This window comes from Gekko japonicus, unplaced genomic scaffold, assembly GCF_001447785.1.
Source record: "Gekko japonicus isolate JY-2015 unplaced genomic scaffold, Gekko_japonicus_V1.1 scaffold3267, whole genome shotgun sequence".
Classification (NCBI taxonomy): domain Eukaryota; kingdom Metazoa; phylum Chordata; class Lepidosauria; order Squamata; family Gekkonidae; genus Gekko; species Gekko japonicus.
Genome location: NW_015169276.1, coordinates 5,717 through 18,464, shown reverse-complemented (window position 1 = coordinate 18,464; position 12,748 = coordinate 5,717). Strand labels below are relative to the sequence as shown.

General features: G+C 51.8%; 1 protein-coding gene across 1 annotated transcript in view; it reads left to right on the top strand.

Moving 5' to 3' along the window:
- ARHGAP27 (Rho GTPase activating protein 27) overlaps nucleotides 1–12,748 on the top strand; it is a 78,679-nt gene that overhangs the window by 60,495 nt on the left and 5,436 nt on the right. The window contains exons 9-13 of the mRNA XM_015416559.1: nucleotides 1,164–1,262; nucleotides 7,004–7,109; nucleotides 10,451–10,576; nucleotides 11,642–11,740; nucleotides 12,330–12,407. Of these exons, the coding sequence (XP_015272045.1) occupies nucleotides 1,164–1,262; nucleotides 7,004–7,109; nucleotides 10,451–10,576; nucleotides 11,642–11,740; nucleotides 12,330–12,407 (508 nt within the window). The remainder of the gene's footprint in view (nucleotides 1–1,163; nucleotides 1,263–7,003; nucleotides 7,110–10,450; nucleotides 10,577–11,641; nucleotides 11,741–12,329; nucleotides 12,408–12,748) is intronic.

Sequence of the window (12,748 nt, the reverse complement as noted above, 5' to 3'; positions counted from 1 at the left end):
CCCCAGTTCCCGAGTGACACCCCCACCCCCGCCGCTGTATGCCCAGAGGAAGGCAAAAAACCCTCCAGGATCCCTGAGCCAATCGGGCCGGAGGAAGATTCCTTCCTGGCCCCAAATTGGGGACGGGCATAGAAGAAAGGGCCACTGGAGCTGAGCCCGTCCCTTCCTGCCCTCCCAGTCACGATCTGCCCAAATCAGCATTGCTGTCAGGTGGCCACCCAGCCTCTGTTTGAAAACCTCCAGAGAAAGAGAGCCCCCCCCCCACCTCCCGACGCTCTAGCTGTCAGGAAGTTCTTCCTAGTGCTTAGCCGAAAACTCTTCTGATTTAATTTCAACTGATTGGTTTGGTCTGACCTTCTGGGGCAACGGAAAACGACTCCGCCCCGTCCTCTCGATGGCAGCCCTTCCAATACCTGTAACAAGCCACCTTGTAATGTATCCAGCTCAGACCGCGTGGCCTGCTTGGGCTCCACGCGGTCAGGAGCAAACGTCCAGCTTCACTCCAAGAGACAATGGACTATGCGGATCCTAGCCCGCACCAATCAGGGAGCTAGGGTCGCGGCCTATGGAACTCTCGGCCACTGTAAATAACCTATTGGGAAGTGGGGGTGTGTTTTGGGTGGCGGTTTCCAGGGGAATATAAGCTGGCCTGGGAGCCGGCCAAAGGTGTCTTATTCCTGATCGAATAAAGTACGCTTTGCTGAAATCATTCCCCTCTCCGTCTATGTACTTTTCACACCTTTTCCATCCTGTGTCCTTGTGACGGGAGGTGCGGAGGAGAAGCGGGCAGAAGGCTTTTCTCTTCCCTGGCCAAAGACCGCCGGCTTTTGTCACAGCGTTCCATGCAGGGCTTGCCCTGTGTGAGCGACACGTGTCCCTCAGGGCCGTGTGTTTTAGCACTGCGGCTTTATTAAAGCAAAGTGGTGCATGTGGCGGAGTGATCAGGGAAGGAGTGTGCCTGGGCACGTGCAGAGTGCGTTTCCCTTGCCCCAACCAGCTCTTGGATATCCAGGGAGTGGGAAGCTTCTGCTGCCTGGACACGAGAACCGTGAAGTGCTGGAATGTTCTCTGTCAGGAGGGGGGGTCTCCAGCCTCTCGGAGGGTCTTGTTCGCGGGGGGCTTTCCTCTGCCGGCCACTCACACAAAGTGTCATTCTCTTCCAGCTGAAGACGCGGGACGGCTCCGAGTACCTCATCCAGCACGATTCAGAGGGCATCATTGGCACCTGGCAGAAAGCCATTGCGGACATTATTGGCAGACTGGTGAGGGGCCTCGCTCGATGTCAACATCCTGTCGTTGTTTTGTTTCTCTTTGGGAAGGAGATGTCCAGGGAGTCGTTTGGCAACTGTGTCCAGGGCATGTGCAAGGAAGAGGAAAGGAAGCTCTACGTGCTCCCAGGTGGAAGAGAAAGGTCCTGGGGTGGGGGGTGAGAAAGGAGAACTGTTGCGCCTTTCCTGGGTGTGGCTGGCCCCATTCAGGACACGAGGGGAAGTGCCTCAGCTTGCAAAGTCTGGGTGCCAGGGGTCATTTCCTGCGGGAGCACACAGGAGCGGAGCTCCGGCAGTAAGGAGCCCAGGGGGTTGGCACATGCAACAAACCCCGCCCCCTGCTCCCAGAAGCCCTCAGTCGGGCCATGAGGAGCAAGAAGCAGCCAGGTAAGTTGCAGACCCCCCCCCCGCCCGTCTTCAGGTACAAGCTCTCCCTCCTCTGTGAGGGCAGATCTGCGCATTCCCCCCCCCATAGCTAGCAATCCAAAACAGTCTAGTGGCACCTTTAAGACCAAGTTTTATTCAGGCACAAGCTCTCCCTCCTCTGTGAGGGCAGATCTGCGCGTTCCCCACCCCCCCAATAGCTAGCAATCCAAAACAGTCCAGTGGCACCTTTAAGACCAAGTTTTATTCAGGCACAAGCTCTCCCTCCTCTGCGAGGGCAGATCTGCATGTCGTCCCCCCCCCCCTTTTTTTTTCCCCCCCAGCTAGCAATCCAAAACAGTCCAGTGGCACCTTTAAGACCAACTTTTATTCAGGTACAAGCTCTCCCTCCTCTGTGCGGATTTCCATGCCGCCCCCCCCCCCCAATAGCTAGCAATCCAAAACAGTCCAGTGGAGCTTGAGCGGTGGGTGTTGCCTTCTGACACACTTCTGGTGATGTCAGGGCGTGTGGCATATGCAAATAAGATGCTAATAAGTTATACTAATGAGCTCCTGCGCCTCTTTTTCTACGAAATGACCCCTGCTGGGCACTGTTCAAGGGCGGCCAATTGCAGTGAGTTTAGCATTGATTTCCATCACTGCAGGCGGGGGAGAGCCCTTTCCATTGGACTTTCCAGGTGCCAAAATGCCACTGGCCAGCCCTGAGTGGGAATTCTGCGACTCACCGCTGGTTTTCTAATTTTCCTGCAGCTTTGATCAGCTTCTCTGCATTCCTGAATGCCTCCTGGCAGTTCTGTAGCCTTTTACACCTCGTGTGTTTGTGTATGTATCGCTTTGCAGTTTCTATTTTGTAGGCACGTTCCTTCTGACAGGCAACCTGTAAAGGAAGAGGTTTAGTTGCTGTCCAGGCAAAGGAGAAGACGTGCTTTGGATTGGGCTCGCATTATTCAGAGAGTTTCTGTTGGAGACCGGTTGCCATCAGTGTGGGATTTGTCTTCGGGGTATCGCAAGGCTCAGGCGCATTCCCCATGCTGTTCACCCTATCGACATCCGCTAGGACCAGGGCTATTTAGGGGCAGGAACGCACAGGAACGGAGTTCCGGCTGGCTCCCGAGTTGGCCACGCCCAGCAGGAACTCATTAGCATAATAGGCCACACCCAACAGCAGGAACTCATTCGGATTGGCTACAATTAGGGGTGTGTGGCCTAACATGCAAAAAGCCCTGGGTTTTGACAACAAACAAGATAAAACATTCCCCATGCTGTTCACCCTATCGACATCCGCTAGGACCAGGGCTATTTTTGGGCAGGAACGCACAGGAACGGAGTTCCGGCTGGCTCCTGAGTTGGCCACGCCCAGCAGGAACTCATTAGCATAATAGGCCACAGCCAACAGCAGAAACTCATTCGGATTGGCTACAATTAGGGGTGTGTGGCCTAACATGCAAAAAGGCCCTGGGTTTTGACAACAAACAAGGTAAAGAGAATGAGAAGCAAAAGGTGGGTGTGGCTGGATGACCACACTTCTGGTAACATGGGGGTGTGGCCTAATATGCAAAATGAGCTGTGCTGTCAGGGGTGTGGCCTAATATGCTAATGAGTTTCTGCTGTTGGGTATGACCTATTATGCTAATGAGTTCCTGGTGGGCTTTTTCTACAAAAAGAGCCCTGGCTAGGACAAATCATTCGCAGTTTTGGAATTGGGTGTGATCGTTATGCTGATAACACCACCACCACCCCCAGCTCTGTATTTCTTAATCCAAATCACCTGGTGATGCCACAGAGGCCCCGAACCAGCGGGCGGCAGCTGCTGTCAAATGCTTCTGGGGAAACAGGCAGAAACGGAATCCTGACCAGACGGGGGTAACAGTTGGCTGGGAAGGCTGCGGTCCTGAAGGACATGGTGCCCCCCATGTTTGATGGGGTCCCACTGATTAGGGTGCGGTCAGACGTGGTGCACCTGGAGCCCCGTGGATTTAAAGTGCTCGTCCAGACATCCACGCCTGTATCCTGTTCCCCAATCGTCAGCCTCCCGTACTCACCACTCTCCCGTTTGGTGTCGTCATTAAGTCCGCGGATTCTAATCTGGGAGAACCGGGTTTGATTCCCCACTCCTCCACTTGCACCTGCTGGATGACCTTGGGCAAGCCATAGTTCTCTCAGAGCTGTTCTCTCAAGAGCAGTGCTCAAAAGAGCTCTCTCTCTCCCCCGCCTCCCTCACAGGGTGTCTGTTGTGGGGTGGGGAAGGGGAAGGAGATTGTGAGCCACTCTGAGACTCCGAGTGAAGGGCGGGGTATAAATCCAATCTCTTCTTCTTCTCCTGGCGCGTTCTTTTCAGAACCTGGGAAAGTCTGAGGTTTATGGAGTCCCCGATGCAGTTCTGGATGTGTGGACTTTCCCCCATGCAATCAAGCCACTACAGAAGGGAACCGCCCCTTCCATTTCGGCACCATTTCCGCCTGCCACTTAGCATTATGTGCCTAACTGCATAAACGCCCCTGGGTTTTAAATCAACGCCCACGTGCGCCTTCTCTGCAGTACATTTTTGGGATCCAGAGCCTCGGGGGCGGGGGGTTGGTTGTCAGCAGGAAACTCGAGGAACACTGCCCTTTCTCTTGTTTCTGGGGGCTGGACAGCTTTGAAAACAGTCCCTAGTCAGGCCCCATGATTCGAATATGCACTTATGCGCATGTGCAACTGACAAAGCAAAAAAAAAAGCTGCCCGATTGCCCACTCCGTGGTTGATGCTCGGCGATAGTCTGTATGGTCACCATGGGGTGAGTGTGTAGTGAAGCAGGTAACGGGGGAGAAGTCTGAACATTTCTCTCCGGAACACAGAAAACCGGATGAAATTAGAGGTGCGGTCAGAGCTCGGAAAGCACGCTGTCTGACCGCACCCTCAGTTAGGACATTCTGTATCCAGCTTTATTGCTGGAGAGGCAAACAGAGACAGGTGCCAAAAAGGCATTCTGCCAACTCCACTGAGCCCAGAAAATGGCTCCCTACCTTGACTCTGCTCGTCTGGCTATGTGGATCCGTGCTATGGCTTGACTACTGTAAGGCACTCTGCATGGGTCTTCCCGTAAAGACCACTCAGCAACTACACTTGGTACAAAATGCCATAGCCCAGCGACCACCAGTCGCCAAGGAGAACCCTTTCCCTTGCGTATCATTCCCTTTCTCGACTGGTTACTGATCAGGTACTGGGTGTAATTCAAGGTGGTACCTGTTTCCTTCAAAGCACTTAGCTGGCCTGGATGAATCACAAGCGGGAATTAAGATTGCTGGGGAAAAGATCAACAACCTCAGATATGCAGATGATACCACTCTAATGGCTGAAAGTGAAGAGGATCTAAAGAACCTCTTGCTCAGAGTAAAAGAGGAGAGCGCAAAAGTGGGCTTGAAGCTCAACATCAAAAAAACTAAGATCATGGCATCCGGCCCCATCACTCCTTGGCAAATAGAAGGGGAAGCCGTGGAAGTAGTGACAGACTTCACGTTCCTGGGATCCCAGATCACCACAGACTGTGACTGCAGCCATGAAATTAAAAGACGCCTGCTCCTTGGGAGGAAAGCGATGGCGAACCTAAACAGCATGATAAAAAGTAGAGACATCACCCTGCCAACAAAAGTCCACATGGTCAAAGCAATGGTATTCCCAGTAGTCATGTATGGCTGCGAGAGCTGGACTATAAGGAAGGCCGAGCGCCGAAGAATAGATTCTTTTGAACTATGGTGCTGGAGAAGACTCTTGAGAGTCCCTTGGACTGCAAGAAGAACAAATCAGTCAATCCTCAAAGAAATCAACCCTGACTGTTCCCTGGAAGGCCAGATAATGAAACTGAAGCTCAAATACTTTGGCCACCAAATGAGAAGGGAGCACTCACTGGAGAAGACCCTGATGCTGGGAAAGATTGAAGGTCAAAGAAGACGGGGACGGCAAAGGATGAGATGGTTAGGCAGTGTCATCGATGCAACGAATATGAAATTGAGCCAACTTCAGAGGACGGCGGAAGACAGGAGGGCCTGGCGGGAGATGATCCATGGGGTCGCGAAGAGTCGGACTCGACTGTGCGACTGAACAACAACAAACTTAGCGGCACTGGATCCCTGTGCCAGCAGGACCGCCTCTCCTGCAGTGTGCCGCTGCCACAGTTCCAGCCATCTGAAGAAAGGTGCCGCCCTTCAGACAGGTACGACCGGCAACTGCCCACTCACACAGACTCTGTGTAGTCACTCCCGCATCGTGGCTCTGTCTACCTGAAGCTCCTAGGAAGGCACCACACACTTCTGTCGTTTTGCAAAATGTGCAAAACAGAATTGTCCAGGAGGGTACTCTTGTACAATCTGGCCCCACTGGTAGACCTCCTGATGGCACCTGGGTTTTGCCCACTGTGTGACACAGTGTTGGACTGGATGGGTCTGAATGAAAAACACAAATAATCAAGAAACTCCAAGAGTATGGGGCCGGGTGCAGTTTGGTGCCCCTAAGGGCCAGCCCGCTCTAGGCGATCGCCTAGTCCGCCTAGTGAGTGAGCCGGCCCTGTGTACAAGTAGCAGAGCTGCCGTGTGATTCAGCTCAGGGGGTGACTTTTATTGGGGATAAAGTCTTTCTTCTGCTGCTCATTGCCTTGGGTTCAACAGATAGGCTTCCCTGCGTTCTTATTTTATTCCCCCGTTCTGCCATATCAGGCTAGCTTTTGTCTCCTCTAACTAGGAATCTTTGCAGTTAGATTCAAATGTTGTTATTTTTATGATCTGTTTACTGATTAATTGAAACTTTTTTTGTTGTCATACTTGTAATCTGCCTTGGGTCCCAGTGAGAAAGGGAGACTATCGGGGAGAATAATAGATTCAGGCGGGGGAGCCGTGTTGGTCTGGAGCAACAAAACAAAGTTTGAGTCCAGAGGGGCACCTTGAAGACCAACAAAGTTGAATTCTGGGTCTCAGCTTGCAAGTAAGCATCTGTGCGTGTGCCATAGCCAGTACAATATTGGGCAAGCGTAGCCATTTCAGAGTTTGATTCCGGTGGCACACTAAAGACCAACAAAGTTTTAATTCTGGGTCTTTCGTAGGGTTGCCAGGTCTGGGCTGGAAAATACCTGGAGACTTTGGGGGTGGATCCAGGAGAGGGCGGGGTTTGGGGGAGGGGAGGGGCCTCCGCATGGCACAATGCCACGGAGTCCACCCTTCAAAGCAGCCGTTTCCTCCAGGGGAGCTGATCTCTGTCAGCTGGAGATCAGTGGTAAAAGATCCCCAGGCCCCACCTGGAGGCTGGCAACCCTAGTCTTTCGTGGAGGCTTTTTTATAAATGTGACCAGGGGTGCCTCTGTGTTTCTCTCTTCCTGCAGCCTGCAGACTTCCCTCCGGAAGATAATGGGGACAGTTCCACAGATCTGGGTTTGAAGGAACAAGTAGGAAGCAACAGAGAAAAAGAGGGCGAAAAGAAGAGTCCAGGTCAGTGTGAACCCCCCCAACACTTAGACTTCTGGTGGGTCCTACAGCCCTAATCGGTTGCATCGTTTATTGCATGGCCCATCCCTCCATCGTATGCACTCACTCTGTGTGATCCGCCTCGGGTCCGAGTGAGAAAGGCAGACTCTGTGTGTGTGTGTGTGTGTGTGTGTGTGTGCATATGTGTGTGTGTGTGAAATGTTGTCAGGTCGCTTCTGCCTTACGGGGACGCTGTGAATTAATGTCCTCCAAAAAGTCCTGCCATTAACAGGCATTGCAAAGCGCAGCTCTTGCAAGCTCTTGTTATATGCCTGCTGCCTTCAAGTTTTCCCGGCAAAGTCGTATTATAAATAATGCAAATAAATAAATAAATGAAAGCACCGTAAATTCTACACTTGAAACTGAAGTTGCACCGTAGGTTTTAACCGAAACTGGAAGTCTAACCGTACAGTCCTGGAGAATGCTTCCCTAATGTCAGAACCCACAGCTAACAACCAAGTACACACATTCAAGAATGGTTATACTTTTATTGTAAAAGCTATAGATGCAGTAACACAGGCACTGTTAAGCAGGGCTCTTTATGTAGAAAAAGCCCAGCAGGAACGCATTAGCATAATAGGCCACACCCAACAACTAAACTCATTAGCATATTGGGCCACACCCCTGACAGCACCACTCATTAGCACATTAGGCCACACCCCCATGTTACCAGAAGTGTGGTCATCCACCCACACCCACCTTTCCCTTCTTATTCTGTTTACCTTGTTTGTTGTCAAAACCCAGGGCTTTTTTTTGCAGCAGGGACTCCTTTGCATGTTAGGCCACACCCCCTAATTGTAGCCAATCCTAATGAGTTTCTGCTGATGGGTGTGGCCTATTATGCTAATGAGTTCCTGCTGGGCGTGGCCAACTTAGGAGCCAGCCGGAACTCCGTTCCTGTGCGTTCCTGCCCCAAAAATAGCCCTGCTAAGAATGGCTGTGACCCATAGAGCCTAATAGGATATAGGGCATTCATATGCACCACCACCACCCCCAGCGTGGGCCAATTAGGTCCCCTCCCGCGTGTGGGATAACTTAGGAAACCGTTAGGTGACTAAAGCTGGGAATTAGGAATCTCTCCCTGGATAGACCCGAGTGGGATTCTGAGAGGAGATGAGCCTTGCAGTCCTCTGCGAGCCCACCGACCCAGGCGTCGCCTTGCCAAAGCTGAGACCTTTTGACATCTTATCGCATTTAAAGCTTTTTAATTTGTTGTTGTTCAGTCGCACAGTCGAGTCTGACTCTCCGCGACCCCACGGACCAGATCATGCCAGTTTCAACCCCATGGACAGTATCAAAAAAGCTTTTTAATGCAAAACAACTAATATTTGGAAATACTGAATAAATAAAATAGAAACTAAGGTGGAGTTTTGCAAGTGAAGGAGAAGCAGCCCGGCTCTTCCCTTCCTGCTTCCCTAGGTTTCCGTTCTAGTACAATTTTTTCCCCCACCCTGATTTTTCCCCCTGCACCTTCATTCCAGATGGTGAAATGCTGTGGCGGGGGGCGGGGCTCTCTGTTTGGTGGTGGGTCCTTGGCCTGGGAAACTGAATTCTTTTTTTAGCCTCTCTTCTTCTACCAGGAGGCTAGACTAAATATTTACTATGTGACTGTGTGGGCACGCACACAAACATGAAGACAAAGCCTCTCACCTGTGTATTCCCCCCCACCCCCAGCCCTGCCTATTGGTATTTCTCTGGACTGAAGAGAGGTCCAGGCATGCTGCACCCACCGCCTGCCCCCGTGGCAAATCCAGAAAGGTGATCGACACCTGGGTCCTAAGTCTGGGGATGCCATTAACTCCAGGTGGGACCAGGGGATCTCCTGGAATTCCAGCTCATCTCCAGTCGATACATATCAGCAGGGCTATTTTGGGGCAGGAACGCACAGGAACAGAATTCCGGCTGGCTCCCAAGTTGGCCACGCCCAGCAGGAACTCATTAGCATAGTAGGCCACACCCAACAGCAGGAACTCATTCGGATTGGCTACATTCGGGGTGTGTGGCCTAACATGCAAAGGAGTTCCTGCTCTAAAAAAAAGGCCCTGGGTTTTGACCACAAACAAGGTAAACAGAATAAGCAGCAAAAGTTGGGTGTGGCTGGATAACCACACTTCTGGTAACATGGGGGTGTGGCCTAATGTGCTAATGAGCTGTGCTGTCAGGGGTGTGGCCTATTATGCTAATGAGTTCCTGCTGTGCTTTTTCTACAAAAAGAACCCTGCATATCAGTTCCACCGGAGAAAATGGGTGCTTTGGAGGGGGCACTCTAGGGCACAGTCCCCCACTGAAGTCCCCCTGTCCTCCCCAAGCTCCACCCCCAAATCAGGACCTGGCAACCCAACCTGTGCCGAGGGGGGACCTGGCAACCCTACCGAAAGCCCAGCCTTGTGGTGCGGAATAGGGCTGCCTGCTCCCCAGTCCGGGCATGGGTTTCCCTGCTTCTGCAGGCTTCGCCCCGCGGCCTGGCTGGCGTGGGGGAAACCGTGCCTGCAAATGCCCCCAAACATGGGACAGTGATGTCACCCGGAAGTGAGGCCATCGCGGCACCGACATCGCATGGCGATGCTCTATGTTTTGGGCAAAACTCTGTGGTAAATTTCAGCTCAAAACCATCGCTTTGCCCAAAATCTAGAGCAGTGGTGGCGAACCTTTTAGAGACCGAGTGCCCAAACTGCGACCCAAAACCCACTTATTTATCGCAAAGTGCCAACACGGCCATTTAACCTGAATCCTGAGGTTTTACTTTAGAAAAAACAACTCATACGTTAAATTGATCCAAACAAAGTAAGGAAAGCGATCCCAAATGCGACACTTTAATGATGGTCTGGGCCTGGCTGGGGCGATGGCACGCGTGCCCACAGAGAGGGCTCTGAGTGCCACCTCTGGCACCCGTGCCGCAGGTTCGCCACCACTGTCTTATACTGTCTATTTGCACTGTTTTATGTCATGTAATCTGCTCCAGGTATAAATGGATAAAAAATATTACTTGAATGTCTTAATTTGGTACTACAAGCTTGACTGTGGGAAGATTCTTTTATGAAGGAATTGTATATAAGCGAAATATAGTTATGTATAAGGATAAAATAATAAAAAAGTGTTTAAAAAAAGATTTGGAATTAGCAAAAAGCACTTTTAACAGACTATTTCAGAAGGGATGGTTACATCTCCTATCCGTGTTTTTGGGTGTCTGTTTCACTGCAACTGGCAGACAAACCCACACTTCAGCAGGCCGCTCACTTCCCCTGGTGATCTCCATTTTTACCTTGATCCCTAAAATCTCCCTTTTTCCTCCCCCCCCCCCACAGCCTCCTGGCACTCATCCAGCTCTCTCAACCCAGAGAGTGAGACCAGCAAAGTCCGGAACAAACTCCGGAAGTTTCTTCTGAGGCGGCCGACTCTTCAGTCCCTGAGAGAAAAAGGCTACATCAAAGGTACCTCTCTCCTGGGAGGCGAAGCGTCTCGAAAAACCTGGCCTGGTGTTGTCTCTGCCAGACTCCGAGCCTAAAAATTCATATTAGTTCCCGGCAGTCAGCTGTGGTTTCAGTGCTCAGAACTCTCTTCCCAGGTGCAGGGCCCCATTCGCGTCAGGACTGTGGCTTGGGGGAGGGGGGCTCCATCCAGGGCCGGCCCCAGCTTATTTTGCACCCTAGGCGAGGATCCCTTCTGGTCCTCCCTCAGGTGCCGCCGGCAGCCAGAGGATTTCCGCACCAACTGACCCACTTTGCCCGGCTGCTGCCTCGCCCAGCTACCCAGCGCCTTTCCCGGCCCCTGCCGGCGGAGCCTCCCACAGGTTGGCAGGTCGCAGTAATGGGCTGCACTGGGTAGGGGGGCTTTTGGCGGGTGGTGGTGGCGGGTGCAGTTTGGCACCCCTAAGGGCCTGCGCGGTCTAGGCGAATGCCTAGTTTGCCTAGTGAGCGAGCCGGCCCTGGCTCCGTCCCTTCTCTCCCCGTTCAGATTTCCCAACCTGAAGCAGCCCAGGCAAGGATGCCCTTTGCCCTGTCGAAGAAACTGGCATGGAAGGTGCAGCCTGTCAGTATACCTCAGTTTCCCCAAAGGGGCCCATAACACTCTTCCAGGTTACTTCAGGTCAAGACAATGGCATGGCATGGCGGGGGGTGGGGGGGCGGCTTATGCTCCCGGTCTCTAGGAGCGCCCTGGGTCCTCGTCCAAATCGGCCCTCACATGCCAGGGAATTAAGTTCTCAGCACAGAAGTAGCAACCTATAGCTGGTCACGTGGTCCTGGGGAGGACGGGAGGAGGCCCTGATGTGCCATTTAGGCCTTCAGTAGCGTATTTGGTTTTCTGAAAACTATTTTTAAAAAAGCTAATCTTACTAAATGTTTCATGTTTGTTTCTGAGTCTGTGGCTGTGTGCGGCACGCTTTCAGCACAGTGGCCAGGAGGTATCCATGGAACGCAGCTGAGAGAGCGGAGCACAAACCGCTTCTGGCCAGACCGCTTTGAATTGTGTGTGTATGTGTGTTCTTTGTTGTTTAGATCAGGTGTTTGGGTGCCCTCTACAAACTCTGTGTGAACGTGAGAAAACCACTGTGCCTCAGTTTGTCCGGATGTGCATCCGCACCGTAGAAAACAGAGGTATGCCAACACTGTGTGCGTGTCCCCCCCCCCATCCCATGCTAATGTCTGGCCTCTCCTATGAGCAGAACTTTGGGTACTAAGCAGGGGTCATTTCGTAGAAAAAGAGGTGCAGGAGCTCATTAGCATAACTTATTTGCATATGCCACACCCCCTGACATCACCGGAAGTGTGTCAGAAGGCAATACCCACCACTCAGGCTCCACTGGACTATTTTGGATTGCTAGCTATTGGAGGAGGGGAGGAATGTGCAGATCTATCCTTGCAGAGGAGGGAGAGCTTGTACCTGAATAAAACTGGGTCTTAAAGCTGCCACTGGACTGTTTTGAACCAGGGGGAGTGCTGCAACTTACCTGGCTGCTTCTTGCTCTGACTGAGGGCTGCTGGGAGCAGGGGGTGGGGCTTGTTGCATGTGCCCACTCCTGTGCGCTCCTGTAGGAAATGACCCCTGGTACTAAGTGCTAAAAATAAGTTGAATTCTGTACCCAGAACATCAATCCAAGTTCTGAATTCAGAATTTGTTTAGCAATCAGAATCTACAGCTCTATCCTTCTGGGCACATGGATGAATGTCGTTTTTCCTCCCCCAGGTTTGGATATTGATGGGCTGTACCGGGTAAGCGGAAATCTGGCTACGATACAGAAACTGCGCTATAAAGTTGACCACGGTAAGGGGTTGCTCAGTTTTCGCTAAAAGGGGCCATGGCTCAGTGCTAGACCTCACTCTTGGCATTTGTGTTGCCAGATATGTCCTCAGTGTGGTGTCTTGGCGTCATGCAGTAAAGCATTTCAGAGGGGAGCCGTGTCAGTCTGCAGTAAAACAGTAAAGGATGCAACAGTACCATGTATATCATAATCGGTACCATGTATATTTAATCGGCTTGGTAGAGCAGAAGAGAAATGGCTTGTGTCAGTCTGCAGTAAAACAGTAAAGGATGCAACAGTACCATGTATATCATAATCGGTACCATGTATATTTAATCGGCTTGGTAGAGCAGAAGAGAAATGG